The 22,708-nt window shown below is 43.7% G+C and overlaps 1 protein-coding gene across 7 annotated transcripts in view; it reads right to left on the bottom strand.

The window, feature by feature from the left end:
- LOC124128861 overlaps positions 1–22,708 on the bottom strand; it is a 303,995-nt gene that overhangs the window by 160,857 nt on the left and 120,430 nt on the right. For 2 of the 7 annotated variants that reach the window (XR_007220676.1, XR_007220673.1), the window contains exon 1: positions 4,197–4,268. The exons of 1 other annotated variant lie outside the window; for it this stretch is intronic. Coding sequence is in view for 1 of the 6 variants with exons in the window: in XM_048395620.1 (XP_048251577.1) it covers positions 5,317–5,447 (131 nt within the window). In the remaining 5 variants the exon portion in view is untranslated. Of the gene's footprint in view, positions 1–4,196; positions 4,279–5,316; positions 5,518–22,708 lie in introns of those variants that run through there. 4 more of the 7 variants (XR_007220675.1, XR_007220669.1, XM_048395620.1 and 1 more) reach the window with 4 other exon arrangements.

Here is a 22,708-nt window from a genome sequence, read left to right as displayed (position 1 = left end):
CGACGTAACATGCTCAAATTCATAGTTGTCTGAGAACTTACGAAAAGCTTCAGAGTTGAACGGTGGACCGTTATCGGAGATAATCTGATTTGGAATCCCATGTCTAGCTAGATGTGACTTGAGCTTCTTGTTGATTTCAGGAGCGTTCTTGCTGTGGAGTCTGTCAACTTCAAAGAAGTCGGAATAATAGTCCACAGTAATCAAAAAGTCTTTCTGATCAAACTCAAACAAATCGCATCCCAGTTTCTCCCAGGGACGAGTAGGAATATGATGACTGATCAAAGGCTCCCTGCTTTGGTCTTGTTGTAGGGTGTTGCAGGTTTCACACTTGCTTACAAGATCTATTATCTCCTGTCCCATGTTCGGCCAGTAGACAAGTTCTTTTGCTCGTCGTATACACCCTTGCGAACCGATGTGGCTTGAGTGAATTCTCTCCATGATGTTGCCACGAATACTTGCAGGTACAACAACACGCTCGCCCTTGAATACTACGCCATTCTGCATAGAGAGTTCGTCCCGAAAGGTAAAGTACTCACGTACTGAGTGTGGTAAATCTTCCTTTGACGGTGGCCAGCCTTGCTGTATGAGCTGCATCAGCTTGCTCATGCAAGTATCTTTACTTGTGGCTTGTTTCAGTTCAGCTAGTCTCTGTTGAGATATGGATAAATGCTCGACCATTTGAATTGTCTCAATGTCAATAGCTGTTGGGCTCCTCATGTCTATCATCAACACTTGGCCTTCGTCAGTGATCAATTGTCTGTCATGTGGTAAGTACGCACGACTTAATGTGTCAGCCATGAACATCAGGCTTCCTTTCTTGTACACCACTGTAAAATCGTACTTCTGCAACCGTAGCATCATGCGTTGCAGCCTTTTAGGTGCGCTCAGGAGGCTCTTTCTCAAGATGGACTCTAAAGGTTTGTGATCTGTCTCTATGGTCACCTTGCGTCCATACACATACTGGTCAAAAGGTTCCAGTCCAAAGACTATTGCAAGCATTTCCTTTTCTATCTGAGCGTAATGTTGCTCTGTGCTTGTCATTGATCTGGATGCATATGCCACTGTCCATCTTGCATAAGACATGCTACGAGGCCACTTTGTGAAGCATCACATTGGAGATATGTGACAGCTTCATTATCAAAATATTTCAGAACAGGAGGTTCTGACAGAATGTGCTTAATCTTCTCCAAGCACTGTCCATGTACAGTGTTGTCCCATCGAAAGTTCACTTCACCTTTCAGCAGATCTCTCAGTGGAGCGGTGATTTCAGAGAGATTGGGTACAAACTTTTGCACATAGTTGACCATCCCCAAGATGCGTTGCACACCTTGTTTGTCAGTAGGTGAAGGCATTTTCTTGATAGCCTCAACCTTGGTCTCATCAATTTGGAGTCCATCAGCAGTGAGTACATGACCCAGGTAGGGCACTTTTGGCAGTTTCAACTTCAGTTTAGACTCATTCAGTTTGATGTCCTTCGCTCGACAACAATTAAAAAGGGCGATCAATTTCTTGTCGTGGTCGACCTCAGCATCCTGATCAGTTTCTCCCACGCCGTAAACTAAGATATCGTCATGAATTGCACGAACACCATCCAGTCCAGATATGGCATCATTCAGTCGTCGTTGGAACTCTTCAGGAGCTGGTGAGAGGCCAAATGGCATACGGAGCCAACGGTACTTTCCCCAGGGAGTTTCAAACGTTGTCAGGTAACTGCTCTGTTCATCCAACTGAACATGCCAGAACCCATTTTTGGCATCCACCAAAGAGAAACATTTGGCCTTGGCCAACTTAGGCAACACATCATCTATAGTCATTATTGGATAATGGTTTCTCTTAAGTGCCTTGTTTAACGGTTTCGGGTCGATACAGATCCTGATTTTGTTTGTCCTCGGTTTCTGCATCACCACCAAGGCTGACACCCAGTCTGTTGGTATGTCAACAGGTGTAATAATCTTCTGCTCTGTCAGTCTTTCCAGTTCAGATTTCAGCTGAGATTGTACCGCAACAGGAATCTTGCGACATGGTAACTGTACTGGGTTTACAGTATTGTCAACCTCCAAGTGTAGAAAGCCTTCCAGAGTTCCCTCACCATCAAACAAATCCTGATAATTTTGTTTGATATCAGTCATTTCCAGTTTCCCAGGCTCAAGTGAAGAGTCAGCAGTTAGATTCACCTCGGGTGATTCCATCAACAGAATATTGTCAAAGTTCACAGTGATCAGTTGCATCTGTTGAACAGCTCGTGCCCCTAATATTGGTTTGCAACCCTTCTCAGACACAATTAGAAACTCAACACTGTACCTGCGGCCATTCTTGGGGTTTTGTAGTGACACACGTATCTTCCCAAGAGGTTTTGTCTCAGCACCGTTGTACATTCGCAGTGTGGAAATCAGATTAGCGTCCAATTTACTGAAGTTGTCATCCCTGAACACTTGAGTATACACAGAAGAAGGCAGAATGTTAACAGTTGACCCACAGTCAAGTTGAAATTCAACTTCCTCTCTATTCACAACCAATGTTGCAAATATCTTTTTGGGGTAATTCTGATTGACCAAGTTCATCTCATCAACTTGTACAGAATTGACACAGTCAGAAGTTACAGACATTACAAACTCTTCAGACTCACTATCTTCAGTATCACTATCCACCATGAGAACCCTGTCTTTGCTCTTTCCAGGACACAAAGCAGCAAAGTGATTTCTCTTTTTGCATTTTGCACAAGTCTTACCCCATGCCGGACATTCTTTCTTTTGAAACTCATGCCTCTTTCCACAGAACTTACATTTGAGCAGTTCAGATGTTTTGATCTGTTGCTTAGCATTAGGTTTCTGTGACTTGTTGGGTTTCCTTTGACTTACAAACTGAACATCTTCAGCTTGCGATAGTGATTTCAGACGTCTCGTCGCACTTTCATGCGACCTACAAATATCTATGCAGTCCTTTAAAGACAGTTTTGAAGCTTGTAACAATCTCTTTCTTGTTGCATTATCGCGGATGCCCATTACCATCCTGTCACGGGTCAATGACTCCGCTAAATCCCTATAGTTGCAACTCTTTGCAAGATTTCTTAATACTGCAACATAAGAATCAATGGACTCAGATTGTTCCTGGTCCCTTCTGTTGAAATTGTATCTTTCCCAAGTTTCATTTGTTTCCCCTATACAATAATGTTCAAGTTTTTCCAGTATTTTGTGCACCTTCTGTCTATCTGCTTCATTTTCAAATTCTAATCCATCTACAATGTCTAAGACATCTGGACCAATACATGTCAATAGGGTAGCCGATCGACATTCCTCATTATCAGTCCTAGTGCGAGAAGCAAGCTCATAATTTTCCCACATTCGTTTGAATTTCTTGAAATTTCTAGACAGATCACCTTTCAGATCTAATCTAGTAGGCAGTGGAATGTTAACTGGTATGTGAACAACTTGGAGTGCAGCCTGATTACCTTCTGCCATGATCAGTCAACAACAGTAATCAAGCAATATGGCGTAATGGCTTTCCGTAGATTCAATTACGCACAGAACAGTATTCAGTCAGTTCAGATAGAAAACACCGTTGTTCTCATAGATCATATCAGAAACAGTTTAGATTACTGGTTGAAATCCCTTACAGTCAGAGTATATATCAAATTTCACAACGAAATATGACACAGTTCAGTAGATTTACCACGCCGTATCGGTATCACGAAAATAGGTCACATGCATCAGAAACGCACGCGGTCAGTCAGACAGGGAACAGAAACAGTCAGAATAGGGAATTTCAACACAGTTCAACTTTATGATAGCAATCTAAGTTTTACTTCTGACACCATGTTAAGTGTTTGATGCTACCAGACTTCATAACTACCAAGTTATAACAGATAGAAGTGGTTGGTCATTGGATTTACTTCTCAGCTTCCAGAACGCCATCAGACAACGCTCACAGTGACGTCATACCTATATGCGTACAGTAAGGGAGGTAACTCTCAAGCCATCAATACGTAACACTAACTACGTTGAAACTATGTTCTTTAGTGATAATAAACATGTTTTAGTCACAAACACGTGATTGACAATGTGAACAAATTGAAATGGTTCACCCGGACAAAGTTTGTTGTTAAACTTTAAACACATATCATAGTTTGTCATCGCGAAATTTACATTGCACAAAATAACCCAATGTCATAAATATATTCTCCTTTACAACATACTTACATATACTGCTTCAAATTGCGAGGATTGTAGCTTGATTGTTAAAAAAATACTGTAATAAATTCGATCGTGTTGGTCCGAAGGGAAGTAACTGCGTAGTTATGTAAAAACTGCATACCGTTAATAGAAATGGGGTGGGGTCCGATTTAATTTTCTTTTTTATATATTGTCCCTTATAAATTAAATCTAAAACACACTGGAAATTATAAAAAAATGATTGCAGAAGAGAATACACCTATTTAAAACCGCGTATTCGGCTGAATTGATAGTTTCAAGAATAACTGTTGACCTAATCAATAAAACTCAACTTCGAAGAAAATTCTAACAAGCGTATAGTCGACGAAGTCATCTATATCCCCCGCCTATTTTAACACGTTAAACCAGGTAACTGACCCAACATTTCTCTTAGTCAATGTCAAAATAGCTGCAATTGAAATTCTAAAATATACATTTCTAAAACTCCCTAATATCAAATGTCACCAGTTCAGTATGTTCTTTATATATAGACATGCAATGTTTGGCAAGGAAATATTTAACAGTTTATTTGTTATACTCCATAAGTGAACCCACCCTATAATAGAACCTAAGTGAAACTTGTTGTCATGGAAACATAAACAATAAAACTTTCTAAAAGTGCTAAATATCAAAAGGCACCAGTTCAGTATGTGTCTGGTAAACATGCAAGGTTTTGTAAGAAATTATTTAACGGTTTTTGAGTTATGCTCCGGAAACGATTTCGGGACGCACACACACACACACACACGCACACATGTACACACACGCGCGCGCGCGCGCGCGCACACACACACCCACACGGACGGAACCCATTTGTATATCCCCCGCCAACTTCGTTGGGGCGGGGGATAAAAATACCAGCTCATGAAATACGCACGCAACCTTTACCCTAGTTTGTGATGTACGCTGATTTTCCGCTTTCTGCGTTAATCAAGGAGTTAAGAGATGGGATTCGGAACCGACCCTCCAAGGTGTGGTAAACTAGCTTTGAGAATAAGTGCAGGAGGAGTTACCTCCTCTTGCCATGAGAATTGCTGAGAAACCATTATATGGTCTGTGCCGTGAGCAAGAAAAATGAATGTCGAGTGAAAGATATGAATGGACTAACCTGCAGATGCATGTGCCTAACAGTCCTGACCTGCGATGGAGATGCGACAAGACCGAGCGAGCACGCGTGTGTGTGGTGATGCCTGCCACAAGATTCAATGACCATGTGATGGAGGCAAACACCTTTTCCATTCGTGAACTCGCTTGTGATTGGTGCTTGCTGCTTGCTTCCGGGTTACGGAAATGGGCGAGCGGTGCCGAATGGCCGAACAGTGTGTTTCGGTGGTGGGCTAGCCTTGCTCCAAGGCTGTTATGAACTATGTCTGCTGATAAGTTCAAGGATTTTATAAAAACAATTCTATCGCAACGATCGGCGAGTCTACAAGGAGTTGTAATCAAAACGGCCTCGATAGGTAAAGTCAAAACGGTCACAACTAAAAAGTAATAACGGTCACACAGAAAATATAGAAGACAAACTCAAGTTTGCATTAATTTGTTTTACAGAAAAAGAGAACACATGTGAAGATAGATTTAAAGAAATTAAGAGTCCCAAAAGAGTAGAAGAAGGGTTATAATATTTGTGACTTGTTTCAAAAGAGTGTTGATGCTGCATTTAACGGCAAAAACGTCTCAACGCCAAAAAACCAAATACACAACACACATGCAGAAAATATAAATGACAATGAGAAACAAAATTGTAACAAAATAAATAAAAAATGAAAAAACAAGAAAGAACAGACTGGAATGAAAGAAAGCTGAATTTAAGATATTTGTAAGTAATTTGTGTTTGAAAAGGAAGCTTTGATTATGGCTGAAAGTGGAGAGGGTCAACAGCGGACGACAGTTGTTTTTTTTTCTAGATTTTTTTCAAAGAATACGTGACTTGGAAAGCTTCTTGTAAAGCAACAAAGAACGCGCTGCGTGTGAAGACGGACGCAAGGTTTTAACTACTTGGGGATACAGACGAATACGATTGGTCGCTTTGTGGTGTTTAGGAAGCTGTCGCTAGGCGGAGTTTGTTTGAGAGAGGGGGGGGGGGGGGGGGGGGGGGGGGGGCGGAGTGCCCTTTTATAATACATACCAGAGACAGACTTGGTGCCTCTAGGGTTTGGTGTTGACGTCTTGGACGTGATAGATTACAATGATGTGCCACGTGGATGTACGTGGGCCATGGTTTTGTGACATGTCGTCTTTGTATAGCCATGTGGGTCCGGGAAAGCGGAGTCGACAAATGGAATGGGTGGCGTTATGACAACTTCCGGGTCAATATTACTTGGGTCATCGGCCAAGAGAAAACATAAAAAGAGAGTTCATCTTTGAATGTCTAGGGTTTCTGCTTAGTTTCCAACAATGTTGTATTTCTTTGCCTCAGGATTTGGAAAGCTGGCATTACCACATAGGTACCATTGGACAGCGGACCCTATTAATTTTCCTAGTTTTACCTCAACGTGTGACCCGTGAAGATTCAGGGGTAGAATAGAACTTCAGCAACCCATGCTTGTCGTAAAAGGCGACTAATGGGATCGGGTGGTCAGGCTCGCTGACTTGGTTGATGCATGTCATCGATCCCAATTGCGTGGATCGATGCTCATGATATTAATCACTAATTGTCTAGTCCAGACTCGATTATTTACAGACCGCCGTCATTTAGCTGGAATGCGGCGTAAAACAACAAACCAACCAACCAACCTCAACATGTTGGAAGGTTTGGACCAGACAATCCAGTGATTGATATCATGAGCCTCGATCCACGCAGTTTGGATCGATGGCATGCATCAACCAAGTCAGCGAGCCTGACAACCCGATCCCGTTGGTCGCCTCTCACGACAAGCATTGACGCCTTTTAGGGCAAGCATGGGTTGACCTATTCTCTACCGGATTTTCACGTATACAGGTCTGTATCCTAAATATCCTAAGTAAAACACAGTGATATGTTCGCGAAAGGAATAGACATAGTAAATTTAATTGTTGCTAGGCTATGGGAACAAATATACAAATTGTGGCTTGTCCATTCGTGACCACTGGTGTTGGGAAAAGACTTGCTGCAGAGTTTACTCTGTGGAATGATACAGCGAGTTGCGGATGTCTTCAAATCTCCTTGTGATTTTGCGACAGATGAAAGGGACACAATTCAGCCAGTGCTTGCATGATCTACATGTTTTTGTCGGCGCTCACCTTGTTTGAGCATTTGTTCAATAAAAAAGCACATTCACGATACTATTTGTGTAGGTATATGTCTATAGAAAGTAGTAAAACGTAGCCCAATGGACTTTGACGTCACAGACGTCTTGAAACGTATGACGTCAGAACTGGCGATGATGACGTCATACCACCTGTACTTGGCCTTGGTTCTGTGACTGCTGTCAGTGACGCATTGTGTGGTCAAATTGTAGCTGGATTCGGCTAGAAAATTGATGAAATTCAGAGGAGGTTTTCTGCCAAAAGCATCAACGTGTGTGACTAGATTTGGAATTGAAGAAATGTCATAATTGAACTCCTAATTGACATGTATTATACCGCCACGGAATGCCTTTTTAAAAGAGTCGCAGAAAGAAAAAGAGTTGTATTATTTACGTTGATCATTTAAACTATCTACAAAGTCACGTGACCGCAGCCATACTGCTACGAGGCACAGGAACTCGACATTCGTGACCAACTCCTGTTATTCCGAGACAAGCCTAATAGAAGGTTACTGAAAGGGGCGAGTGGTGACAAATGAGGAACTCGATATTGGTAAGTAAATATAGATATATACCCCCCACTCAGGCCTGTTTGGCTCCATTCGACACCACTCGCCCTTTTCCGGCTTGTCCCGGGATAACACGAGTTGGTCACGAATGGTTTGGCTCGGAAAACGAAGGCCTATGAGGCATAACAAGGGCATTTTCAAACTTTTTGTTGGTTTCCTACTTTCACTGTGAGAAAGTTATATTTTCTGAGCAAAAAAGAAAGAAAGTTTTTTTCTGCGTGTACACTTCCCTTTTAAGTGAACTTGCCCTAGGATGTGACCAAATAGATTTTGTTGACGTGATGGATGTGTGTCATCATACCCGGCTTCATGGCTGACGATTGCTCACAATATCAATCAATGGTTTGTCTGGTCCAGACTTATTTATTTTCTTGCTGCCATCACATTGTTTGAATATTGGAGTGCAGTGTTAAACAACAAGCATTATACGTGTATCTAAGTCATAGTTCAGTAAGCATATTCTGGTATGAGAAATTATGGGGTAGACTGCAGTATTTGGGTCCCCAAACTGGAACGAACGTTTTTACGTTTGCCTTCCTTGGTGTACTGATGAATCCGAGGACCGAAAACCATGGAAAAGAATTTTTCCAAAAGTTTGATCTCCGACAGTAATTAGAACTCAACCTCCATTTTTAACCAATCAGACGCTCGGATTTTCCTGACAAAATAGACACTTAATGATTCAGAACTCAAGGCTAAATGCCTATACATGACACGCCCACACAGGCTTTCATTGGTCAAAGGAAAACGACAACAATGTTTTCATATGTTTATTGACATCCAACTCCACATGACTCGACTCCCGAACGCGAATATGAGAGAAACAACAACTTAGGCCTGTTGATAATTAATGAGTGAGTGAGTGAGTATGGTTTTACGCAGCTTTTAGCAATATTCCACCAATATCATGGCGAGGACACCAGAAATGGGCTTCACACATTGTACCCATGTCGGGAATCGAACCCAGGTCTTCGACGTGACGAGCGAACGCTTTAACCACTTGGCTACCCGACCGCCCCTGATAATAAATGAACACAAAAAGTCATGTTTACTTTCTTTAAATGTCAATGGTTACCTTTTTCTCACCCTTGCAAATAACCACACTTTTAACACATTCGGGAATTGAGAGAACATTGCTAGAGGTATTTTCAACAGAGTTTTTAGCACTGCATGGAGATTCGACCATCGATATTTTTATTGTCGAAACTCCGGGACGTGTCGGTTTCGTTGTTTTTGGTGTTTGGCTGCAAGTTTTCAGTAGGACAGGGGGGACCGAACTTGTTGCTGATATCTTGTAGGATACCAAACTGTTCACGTTGGTAAATTCTCACGGCGTTACTGCGATGTTTACTCCGGCTTGTCGGTAAATCCACTGTTGTACAATGTTGTACAACATGTAACGCGACCGGAGTGGTTCGAGATATTTCTTCCATCTGTATTTATCCCTGCTTCGTCATAGAATGTCTTGTACAACCCGGACAGTTTATTATTTGGAATACAACTAACACTGAATCTCGGGAGGTCATGTTTTGGGTCAAGCGGTTTCCGGTACAGGGGTCCTTTTCTCGGAATCAGTGACAAGTACTTGTCATACAGTTGAACAAGACAGTTCGGGTTTTCTAGTTGTTCACAATGAATGATAGGTTCGATGCCAATATGGCGATGTTTAAGTCCTCCCTGCACATTTTTTGAAACACGAGGTAAATACTTCACGTACTTATTTCCGTCGGGATCTTGTTTCTCTTCAAACTGCTCAGCTTCACAGTTTTTATGTTCTGATATCCTCGGAAAGCGAAAGCTTTTCCGTTGTAGAAAAATACGGCGTTAATGAGCCCTTCCGCTGTATCCAATGAAAAAACACCAGATTCCCACATTTTACGCTCATCGTCTTCAGTGACGGGATCACAGCGTTTCTTATCCACACCGACGCCTTTTGCCGTTAACGTTTTAATCTGAGCGTCCAACGTCTTACGGAAGTCGGAAAACGTAGGGTCGTCATCTTTGAAAAAGTTTATATCAGGTCTGCTACAATCCTGTCGAAGATATCTCTGTATTGCTGACACAATCTGGGTCAGTGTGTTGGAGGGATACGGCGACTTGTCTTTCCTCCGAATTTCAAGAATGAAACGCTGCATGCAGAGATCCAAATCTCGATTGTTTAACGTGGAAATATCTTCTGGAATCACACCGAACTCTATAAGAGTTGTACTTTGCTGACTTCTATAATGTACCCAGTCTTTCCAAACATTAATGGCCCACTGGTTATTCTGTCTAGTTTTCTTTGGAATAGCGCCTTTCTGCTCCTGTTTGATGTCGTCAGAGTAAAGGGCGCCATAAAACGGCCATCGTTTTGTTCAATTTTCACAAACTCTTGGGTTGGAATAGATGTCAACTGGGTTAGACTGGGAACTTCAAAATCTGCATTCGCAAAAAAACAAACAAATCAAACGTTCCCTTTTCATCGAACACGTGACGTAAATGACGTAGACCAACCTTGATAATGACGTCACGGGAACTGTCAATCAAAATGTAGGCGAAGTTCTAAGTTAGTTGGAACCTATGAAGAGAAATCTTAGCCACTAAGATTTCTCTTCATAGATTCTAACTATTACATTGTTCAGTGGATGCCCTATATAAAATTTGTCGTGTATGGTGTTTAGTATCCTTTTCAAAGTCTTATATTGGATGTTTTGAAGCATTCAGAGAAAGACATCCCGTCTCAAACTCAAAGACAATTCCAATCTGTTTCAGTCACCAAACAAACCCTGTTATTCTTCCCCGCCCTTAAGGCAGTGAGTGAGTGAGTTTAATACCGTCCTAATTATGTATAACTGCCTCCATTGAATAAAATTTAATGTTCACTGTATTAATTGTTTGAGGATAAATACTGTGAAAAGCAAATGTGTATGTTAAGATAACAATTTCTATTAAATACCTACTTTTTTTAAACTTAACTTGAATAAAAAGAAACAAATATTCTTCTCATTCATCTCATCTGTCCCAGCTTCCTAATTCCTCTTTCCACACAGACCGCCTCCGTGGTCTAGTGGTAGAGCGTCCGCCCGGAGAGCGAAAGGTCCGGGGTTCGATCCCCAACCGCGTCATACCAAAAGACGTTACCCTGTTATCCTGTCTGGCGCTCGGAATTAAGGGGCTAAAACAAGGACTGGTCGGCTCGGAGTCAGTATACTGTGTCTGAGTGGGGTATTCATGTTAAACTGCGGCATGGTATCACAGTGAGCTAGCACTATACAGAGATAGAACAAGGACTGGTCGGCTCGGAGTCAGTATACTGTGTCTGAGTGGGGTATTCATGTTAAACTGGTATGGTATCACAGTGAGCTAGCACTATACAGAGATAGAACAAGGACTGGTCGGCTCGGAGTCAGTATATTGTGTCTGAGTGGGGTATTCATGTTAAACTGCGGCATGGTATCACAGGGAGCTAGCACTATAAATCAACATCAGTCCGGGGGCACGGGTGGCCCAGTCGTCAAAGGCGCCGCGATTCGCTGTGCAGAGTTGCGTCCCTTGGGCACGCCAGATAAACCTATGGTAGTGGGTTCGAATCCGGTTCGCCCTAATTATGTTTCTAGGTTTGTCAGCACCGTGCTCGTGGGTTTCACTGAAGTGGTTAACGTCTGAGACCTGCATCACTTCGGGCTTTCCTCCCACATTAAGCTGACACGCCGTGATATAACTGGAATAAAAAGCGGCGTTAACTCAACCCAACTCACTCACTCACTCACTCAAACTATAAGGAGCATTTGTTACAGTGACTGGGAAGAGATACACTTGGTTTCCCAAATATAAACATATTCTCCTGTATAAATAACATGTCACATTGTTCAGAATAGTAGTTGCATTAGATACAGAGACATACCTAGCAAGAGAGAAATGGTATTCAAATAGTGAGTGAGTGAGTGAGTGAGTTTGGTTTTACGCCGCTTTTAGCAATATTTCAGCAATATCACGGCGGGGGACACCGGAAATGGGCTTCACACATTGTACCCATGTCGGGAATCGAACCCGGGTCTTCGGCGTGACGAGCGAACGCTTTAACCACTAGGTTACCCGACCGCCCCTGGTATTCAAATAAATAACATAGGTTAATATATGCATCATCATTTTGTTCCAGTTTAACAAACTGAAGCTGCGGTCCACAAGTTGTACGACTAGAGTATCACTAGTGTACCCCTGGTACAGTCTGGTAGAGTATCACTAGTGTACGTCCGGTACAGTCTGGTAGAGTATCACTAGTGTACCTCTGGTACAGCCTGGTAGAGTATCACTAGTGTACCCCTGGTACAGTCTGGTAGAGTATCACTAGTGTACCCCTGGTACAGTCTGGTAGAGTATCACTAGTGTACCTCTGGTACAGTCTGGTAGAGTATCACTAGTGTACCTCTGGTACAGTCTGGTAGAGTATCACTAGTGTACCTCTGGTACAGTCTGGTAGAGTATCACTAGTGTACCTCTGGTACAGTCTGGTAGAGTATCACTAGTGTACCTCTGGTACAGTCTGGTAGAGTATCACTAGTGTACCTCTGGTACAGTCTGGTAGAGTATCACTAGTGTACGTCCGGTACAGTCTGGTAGAGTATCACTAGTGTACCTCTGGTACAGTCTGGTAGAGTATCACTAGTGTACCTCTGGTACAGTCTGGTAGAGTATCACTAGTGTACCTCCGGTACAGTCTGGTAGAGTATCACTAGTGTACCTCTCGTACAGTCTGGTAGAGTATCACTAGTGTACCTCCGGTACAGTCTGGTAGAGTATCACTAGTGTACCTCTGGTACAGTCTGGTAGAGTATCACTAGTGTACCTCTGGTACAGTCTGGTAGAGTATCACTAGTGTACCTCCGGTACAGTCTGGTAGAGTATCACTAGTGTACCTCTCGTACAGTCTGGTAGAGTATCACTAGTGTACCTCCGGTACAGTCTGGTAGAGTATCACTAGTGTACCTCTGGTACAGTCTGGTAGAGTATCACTAGTGTACCTCTGGTACAGTCTGGTAGAGTATCACTAGTGTACCTCTGGTACAGTCTGGTAGAGTATCACTAGTGTACCTCTGGTACAGTCTGGTAGAGTATCACTAGTGTACCCCTGGTACAGTCTGGTAGAGTATCACTAGTGTACGTCTGGTACAGTCTGGTAGAGTATCACTTGTGTACGTCTGGTACAGTCTGGTAGAGTATCACTAGTGTACCTCTGGTACAGTCTGTAGAGTATCACTAGTGTACCTCTGGTACAGTCTGGTAGAGTATCACTAGTGTACCTCTGGTACAGTCTGGTAGAGTATCACTAGTGTACGTCCGGTACAGTCTGGTAGAGTATCACTAGTGTACGTCCGGTACAGTCTGGTAGAGTATCACTAGTGTACCTCTGGTACAGTCTGGTAGAGTATCACTAGTGTACCTCTGGTACAGTCTGGTAGAGTAACACCAGTGTACCTCTGGTACAGTCTGGTAGAGTATCACTAGTGTACCTCTGGTACAGTCTGGTAGAGTATCACTAGTGTACGTCCGGTACAGTCTGGTAGAGTATCACTAGTGTACCTCTGGTACAGTCTGGTACAGTCTGGTAGAGTATAACTAGTGTACCTCTGGTACAGTCTGGTAGAGTAACACTAGTGTACCTCTGGTACAGTCTGGTAGAGTATCACTAGTGTACCTCTGGTACAGTCTGGTAGAGTATCACTAGTGTACGTCTGGTACAGTCTGGTAGAGTATCACTAGTGTACGTCCGGTACAGTCTGGTAGAGTATCACTAGTGTACCTCTGGTACAGTCTGGTAGAGTATCACTAGTGTACCTCTGGTACAGTCTGGTAGAGTATCACTAGTGTACCTCCGGTACAGTCTGGTAGAGTATCACTAGTGTACATCTGGTACAGTCTGGTAGAGTATCACTAGTGTACGTCCGGTACAGTCTGGTAGAGTATCACTAGTGTACCTCTGGTACAGTCTGGTAGAGTATCACTAGTGTACCTCTGGTACAGTCTGGTAGAGTATCACTAGTGTACCCCTGGTACAGTCTGGTAGAGTATCACTAGTGTACCTCTGGTACAGTCTGGTAGAGTATCACTAGTTTACCTCTGGTACAGTCTGGTAGAGTATCACTAGTGTACCCCTGGTACAGTCTGGTAGAGTATCACTAGTGTAGGTCCGGTACAGTCTGGTAGACTATCACTAGTGTACCTCTGGTACAGTCTGGTAGAGTATCACTAGTGTACGTCTGGTACAGTCTGGTAGAGTATCACTAGTGTACCTCTGGTACAGTCTGGTAGAGTATCACTAGTGTACCCCTGGTACAGTCTGGTAGAGTATCACTAGTGTACGTCTGGTACAGTCTGGTAGAGTATCACTTGTGTACGTTTGGTACAGTCTGGTGGAGTATCACTAGTGTACGTCTGGTACAGTCTGGTAGAGTATCACTAGTGTACGTCTGGTACAGTCTGGTAGAGTATCACTAGTGTACCTCTGGTACAGTCTGGTAGAGTATCACTAGTGTACCTCTGGTACAGTCTGGTAGAGTATCACTAGTGTACCCCTGGTACAGTCTGGTAGAGTATCACTAGTGTACCTCTGGTACAGTCTGGTAGAGTATCACTAGTGTACCTCTGGTACAGTCTGGTAGAGTATCACTAGTGTACCCCTGGTACAGTCTGGTAGAGTATCACTAGTGTACGTCCGGTACAGTCTGGTAGAGTATCACTAGTGTACCTCTGGTACAGTCTGGTAGAGTATCACTAGTGTACGTCCGGTACAGTCTGGTAGAGTATCACTAGTGTACCTCTGGTACAGTCTGGTAGAGTATCACTAGTGTACCCCTGGTCCAGTCTGGTAGAGTATCACTAGTGTACGTCTGGTACAGTCTGGTAGAGTATCACTTGTGTACGTCTGGTACAGTCTGGTAGAGTATCACTAGTGTACCTCTGGTACAGTCTGGTAGAGTATCACTAGTGTACGTCTGGTACAGTCTGGTAGAGTATCACTAGTGTACCTCTGGTACAGTCTGGTAGAGTATCACTAGTGTACGTCCGGTACAGTCTGGTAGAGTATCACTAGTGTACGTCCGGTACAGTCTGGTAGAGTATCACTAGTGTACCTCTGGTACAGTCTGGTAGAGTATCACTAGTGTACCTCTGGTACAGTCTGGTAGAGTATCACTAGTGTACCTCTGGTACAGTCTGGTAGAGTATCACTAGTGTACCTCTGGTACAGTCTGGTAGAGTATCACTAGTGTACCTCTGGTACAGTCTGGTAGAGTATCACTAGTGTACCTCTGGTACAGTCTGGTAGAGTATCACTAGTGTACCTCTGGTACAGTCTGGTAGAGTATCACTAGTGTACCTCTGGTACAGTCTGGTAGAGTATCACTAGTGTACGTCCGGTACAGTCTGGTAGAGTATCACTAGTGTACCTCTGGTACAGTCTGGTAGAGTATCACTAGTGTACCTCTGGTACAGTCTGGTAGAGTATCACTAGTGTACCCCTGGTACAGTCTGGTAGAGTATCACTTGTGTACGTCTGGTACAGTCTGGTAGAGTATCACTAGTGTACCTCTGGTACAGTCTGGTAGAGTATCACTAGTGTACCTCTGGTACAGTCTGGTAGAGTATCACTAGTGTACCTATGGTACAGTCTGGTAGAGTATCACTAGTGTACCCCTGGTACAGTCTGGTAGAGTATCACTAGTGTACCTCTGGTACAGTCTGGTAGAGTATCACTAGTGTACCTCTGGTACAGTCTGGTAGAGTATCACTAGTGTACCCCTGGTACAGTCTGGTAGAGTATCACTAGTGTACCTCTGGTACAGTCTGGTAGAGTATCACTAGTGTACCTCTGGTACAGTCTGGTAGAGTATCACTAGTGTACGTCTGGTACAGTCTGGTAGAGTATCACTAGTGTACCTCTGGTACAGTCTGGTAGAGTATCACTAGTGTACCTCTGGTACAGTCTGGTAGAGTATCACTAGTGTACCTCTGGTACAGTCTGGTAGAGTATCACTAGTGTACCCCTGGTACAGTCTGGTAGAGTATCACTAGTGTACCTCTGGTACAGTCTGGTAGAGTATCACTAGTGTACCTCTGGTACAGTCTGGTAGAATATCACTAGTGTACCCCTGGTACAGTCTGGTAGAGTATCACTAGTGTACGTCCGGTACAGTCTGGTAGAGTATCACTAGTGTACCTCTGGTACAGTCTGGTAGAGTATCACTAGTGTACGTCTGGTACAGTCTGGTAGAGTATCACTAGTGTACCTCTGGTACAGTCTGGTAGAGTATCACTAGTGTACCCCTGGTACAGTCTGGTAGAGTATCACTAGTGTACCTCTGGTACAGTCTGGTAGAGTATCACTTGTGTACGTCTGGTACAGTCTGGTAGAGTATCACTAGTGTACCTCTGGTACAGTCTGGTAGAGTATCACTAGTGTACCTCTGGTACAGTCTGGTAGAGTATCACTAGTGTACCTCTGGTACAGTCTGGTAGAGTATCACTAGTGTACCCCTGGTACAGTCTGGTAGAGTATCACTAGTGTACCTCTGGTACAGTCTGGTAGAGTATCACTAGTGTACCTCTGGTACAGTCTGGTAGAGTATCACTAGTGTACCCCTGGTACAGTCTGGTAGAGTATCACTAGTGTACGTCCGGTACAGTCTGGTAGAGTATCACTAGTGTACCTCTGGTACAGTCTGGTAGAGTATCACTAGTGTACGTCTGGTACAGTCTGGTAGAGTATCGCTAGTGTACCTCTGGTACAGTCTGGTAGAGTATCACTAGTGTACCCCTGGTACAGTCTGGTAGAGTATCACTAGTGTACGTCTGGTACAGTCTGGTAGAGTATCACTTGTGTACGTCTGGTACAGTCTGGTAGAGTATCACTAGTGTACCTCTGGTACAGTCTGGTAGAGTATCACTAGTGTACGTCTGGTACAGTCTGGTAGAGTATCACTAGTGTACCTCTGGTACAGTCTGGTAGAGTATCACTAGTGTACCTCTGGTACAGTCTGGTAGAGTATCACTAGTGTACCTCTGGTACAGTCTGGTAGAGTATCACTAGTGTACCTCCGGTACAGTCTGGTAGAGTATCACTAGTGTACCTCCGGTACAGTCTGGTAGAGTATCACTAGTGTACCTCTGGTACAGTCTGGTAGAGTATCACTAGTGTACCTCTGGTACAGTCTGGTAGAGTATCACTAGTGTACCTCTGGTACAGTCTGGTAGAGTATCACTAGTGTACCTCTGGTACAGTGTGGTAGAGTATCACTAGTGTACCTCTGGTACAGTCTGGTAGAGTATCACTAGTGTACCTCTGGTACAGTCTGGTAGAGTATCACTAGTGTACCTCTGGTACAGTCTGGTAGAGTATCACTAGTGTACCTCTGGTACAGTCTGGTAGAGTATCACTAGTGTACCTCTGGTACAGTCTGGTAGAGTATCACTAGTGTACCTCTGGTACAGTCTGGTAGAGTATCACTAGTGTACCTCTGGTACAGTCTGGTAGAGTATCACTAGTGTACCTCTGGTACAGTCTGGTAGAGTATCACTAGTGTACCTCTGGTACAGTCTGGTAGAGTATCACTAGTGTACCTCTGGTACAGTCTGGTAGAGTATCACTAGTGTACCTCTGGTACAGTGTGGTAGAGTATCACTAGTGTACCTCTGGTACAGTCTGGTAGAGTATCACTAGTGTACCTCTGGTACAGTGTGGTAGAGTATCACTAGTGTACCTCTGGTACAGTCTGGTAGAGTATCACTAGTGTACCTCTGGTACAGTCTGGTAGAGTATCACTAGTGTACCTCTGGTACAGTCTGGTAGAGTATCACTAGTGTACCTCTGGTACAGTCTGGTAGAGTATCACTAGTGTACCTCTGGTACAGTCTTGTAGAGTATCACTAGTGTACCTCTGGAACAGTCTGGTAGAGTATCACTAGTGTACCTCTGGAACAGTCTGGTAGAGTATCACTAGTGTACCTCTGGTACAGTCTGGTAGAGTATCACTAGTGTACCTCTGGAACAGTCTGGTAGAGTATCACTAGTGTACCAGACGTATCATACAGCTTTGCTCAAGATCATGGCATATGATCAATGCTGTCTGGTTGAACAGATTCTATTATTCACAGACTAGCAGCCTTGTAATAATATATACATTCAAATACAGCTGTTTCTCTTGAAAGTTTAAATTTCCAGCTATGGGTCCAGATATATTGGTTTATTTGTTGTTGTTTTTTAAATAAACGTTATTTTGAAAACTATGGTCTACCAGTTGTACGACTATTTTGAATACCGATCCAATACAATTGGCGGGCTCTTGTTATATACAGTGGTTTGTTGGCTCGACATTCTTGGTTCCTTAATGTGAGTTACAAAATAAAATCAATATTAATTTCAAATTATATAAACAAAAATTACCAGTTGATGTATTTGGCATAAGAGTGGCCCTCCTCACATTTGACCCGTGAAGATCCGGGGTCGAATAAGTCTTCAGCAACCCACGCTTGCCGTAAAAGGTGACTATGCTTGCGGTAAAAGGCGACTAACGGGATCGGGTGGTCAGGCTCGCTGACTTGGTTATTGCATTTCATCGTATCCCAATTACGTGGATCTATACTCATGATATCAATCACTGGATTGTCTGGTCCAGACTCGATTATTTACAGACCGCCGTCATATAGCTGGAATATTGCTGAGTGCGGTGTTAAACAACAAACAAACAACCAACATCACATGAACAAGTAGCGTGTTGTATTAATATTGTTCAAAACTGAATAAATGAGTGAATTAGCTTCAACGCCGCTTTTAACAGTATTCCAGTTATATCACGACGTGCCAGGAAAGCCCGAAGTGATGCAGGTCTCAGACGTTTACTACTTCGATGAAACCCACGAGCACGGGTATGGTGATGACAAACCTAGAAACATAATCAGGGCGAACCGGGATTCGAACCCACAATCAAAGGTTTCTGGCGTGCCTACCTGTGTTCACTTTCTGGAGTAAGGAGAGTCGTGGATCATTCAAAATTATGTTATGTATTTTATTAACATTATCCTCAGTGGTGGCAGTTGAGGTTTTCCTGTTCTTGGATCGCCATCCAGGCTCTCACTTCCCTTCTTGAACTCCACCGTATCAGTGGCAAAGAAAGAAGCACCATTCAGTAAAGTGGACACTTTGTCCGCATAGATGGCTGTTGGAGTCCTGTCAGTTAGAGATACTTGATGACACTGTTGGAGCCCTGTCGGTTAGAGATACTTGATGACACTGTTGGAGCCCTGTCAGTTAGAGATACTTGATGACAGTGTTGGAGCCCTGTCAGTTAGAGATATTTGACGACACTGTTGGAGCCCTGTCAGTAAGAGATATTTGATGACACTGTTGGAGCCCTGTCAGTTAGAGATACTTGATGACACTGTTGGAGCCCTGTCAGTTAGAGATATTTGACGACACTGTTGGAGCCCTGTCAGTAAGAGATATTTGATGACACTGTTGGAGCCCTGTCAGTTAGAGATACTTGATGACACTGTTGGAGCCCTGTCAGTTAGAGATATTTGACGACACTGTTGGAGCCCTGTCAGTAAGAGATATTTGATGACACTGTTGGAGCCCTGTCAGTTAGAGATACTTGATGACACTGTTAGAGCCCTGTCAGTTAGAGATACTTGATGGCACTGTTGGAGCCCTGTCAGTTAGAGATACTTGATGACACTGTTGGAGCCCTGTCAGTTAGAGATACTTGATGACACTGTTAGAGCCCTGTCAGTTAGAGATACTTGATGACACTGTCGGAGCCCTGTCAGTTAGAGATACTTGATGACACTGTTGGAGCCCTGTCAGTTAGAGATACTTGAGGAACTGTTGGAGCCCTGTCAGTTAGAGATACTTGATGACACTGTTGGAGCCCTGTCAGTTAGAGACACTTGATGACACTGTTGAAGCCCTGTCAGTTAGAGATACTTGATGACACTGTTGGAGCCCTGTCAGTTAGAGATACTTGATGACACTGTTGGAGCCCTGTCAGTTAGTGATACTTGATGACACTGTTGGAGCCCTGTCAGTTAGAGATACTTGATGACACTGTTGGAGCCCTGTCAGTTAGAGATATTTGATGACACTGTTAGAGCCCTGTCAGTTAGAGATACCTGATGACACTGTTAGAGCCCTGTAAGTTAGAGATACTTGATGAGACTGTTGGAGCCCTGTCAGTTAGAGATACTTGATGACACTGTTGGAGCCCTGTCAGATAGATATACTTGATGACACTGATGGAGCCCTGTCAGTTAGAGATACTTGATGACACTGTTGGAGCCCTGTCAGTTAGAGTTACTTCATGACACTGTTGGGGCCCTGTCAGTTAGAGATACTTGATGACACTGTTGGGGCCCTGTCAGTTAGAGATACTTGATGACACTGTTGGAGCCCTGTCAGTTAGAGATACCTGATGACACTGTTGGAGTCCTGTCAGTAAGAGATACTTGATGACACTGTTGGAGCCCTGTCAGTTAGAGACACTTGATGACACTGTTGAAGCCCTGTCAGTTAGAGATACTTGATGACACTGTTGGAGCCCTGTCAGTTAGAGATACTTGATGACACTGTTGGAGCCCTGTCAGTTAGTGATACTTGATGACCCTGTTGGAGCCCTGTCAGTTAGAGATACTTGATGACACTGTTAGAGCCCTGTCAGTTAGAGATATTTGATGACACTGTTAGAGCCCTGTCAGTTAGAGATACCTGATGACACTGTTAGAGCCCTGTCAGTTAGAGATACTTGATGAGACTGTTGGAGCCCTGTCAGTTAGAGATACTTGATGACAGTGTTGGAGCCCTGTCAGTTAGATATACTTGATGACACTGATGGAGCCCTGTCAGTTAGAGATACTTGATGACACTGTTGGAGCCCTGTCAGTTAGAGTTACTTGATGACACTGTTGGGGCCCTGTCAGTTAGAGATACTTGATGACACTGTTGGGGCCCTGTCAGTTAGAGATACTTGATGACACTGTTGGAGCCCTGTCAGTTAGAGATACCTGATGACACTGTTGGAGTCCTGTCAGTAAGAGATACTTGATGACACTGTTGGAGCCCTGTCAGTTAGAGACACTTGATGACACTGTTGAAGCCCTGTCAGTTAGAGATACTTGATGACACTGTTGGAGCCCTGTCAGTTAGAGATACTTGATGACACTGTTGGAGCCCTGTCAGTTAGTGATACTTGATGACACTGTTGGAGCCCTGTCAGTTAGAGATACTTGATGACACTGTTGGAGCCCTGTCAGTTAGAGATATTTGATGACACTGTTAGAGCCCTGTCAGTTAGAGATACCTGATGACACTGTTAGAGCCCTGTCAGTTAGAGATACTTGATGAGAATGTTGGAGCCCTGTCAGTTAGAGATACTTGATGACACTGTTGGAGCCCTGTCAGTTAGATATACTTGATGACACTGATGGAGCCCTGTCAGTTAGAGATACTTGATGACACTGTCGGAGCCCTGTCAGTTAGAGTTACTTGATGACACTGTTGGGGCCCTGTCAGTTAGAGATACTTGATGACACTGTTGGGGCCCTGTCAGTTAGAGATACTTGATGACACCGTTGGAGCCCTGTCAGTTAGAGATACTTGATGACACTGTTAGAGCCCTGTCAGTTAGAGATACTTGATGGCACTGTTGGAGCCCTGTCAGTTAGAGATACTTGATGACACTGTTGGAGCCCTGTCAGTTAGAGATACTTGATGACACTGTTAGAGCCCTGTCAGTTAGAGATACTTGATGACACTGTCGGAGCCCTGTCAGTTAGAGATACTTGATGACACTGTTGGAGCCCTGTCAGTTAGAGATACTTGAGGAACTGTTGGAGCCCTGTCAGTTAGAGATACTTGATGACACTGTTGGAGCCCTGTCAGTTAGAGACACTTGATGACACTGTTGAAGCCCTGTCAGTTAGAGATACTTGATGACACTGTTGGAGCCCTGTCAGTTAGAGATACTTGATGACACTGTTGGAGCCCTGTCAGTTAGTGATACTTGATGACACTGTTGGAGCCCTGTCAGTTAGAGATACTTGATGACACTGTTGGAGCCCTGTCAGTTAGAGATATTTGATGACACTGTTAGAGCCCTGTCAGTTAGAGATACCTGATGACACTGTTAGAGCCCTGTCAGTTAGAGATACTTGATGAGACTGTTGGAGCCCTGTCAGTTAGAGATACTTGATGACACTGTTGGAGCCCTGTCAGTTAGATATACTTGATGACACTGATGGAGCCCTGTCAGTTAGAGATACTTGATGACACTGTTGGAGCCCTGTCAGTTAGAGTTACTTGATGACACTGTTGGGGCCCTGTCAGTTAGAGATACTTGATGACACTGTTGGGGCCCTGTCAGTTAGAGATACTTGATGACACTGTTGGAGCCCTGTCAGTTAGAGATACTTGATGACACTGTTGGAGCCCTGTCAGTTAGTGATACCTGATGACACTGTTGGAGCCGTGTCAGTTAGAGATACTTGATGACACTGTCGGAGCCCTGTCAGTTAGTGATACTTGATGACACTGTTGGAGCCCTGTCAGTTAGAGATACTTGATGACACTGTTGGAGTCCTGTCAGTAAGAGATACTTGATGACACTGTTGGAGCCCTGTCAGTTAGAGACACTTGATGACACTGTTGAAGCCCTGTCAGTTAGAGATACTTGATGACACT

Source organism: Haliotis rufescens, unplaced genomic scaffold (assembly GCF_023055435.1).
Source record: "Haliotis rufescens isolate VD_foot unplaced genomic scaffold, xgHalRufe1.0.p SCAF_14, whole genome shotgun sequence".
Lineage (NCBI taxonomy): Eukaryota > Metazoa > Mollusca > Gastropoda > Lepetellida > Haliotidae > Haliotis > Haliotis rufescens.
This window is presented reverse-complemented; position numbering and strand designations above follow the sequence as displayed.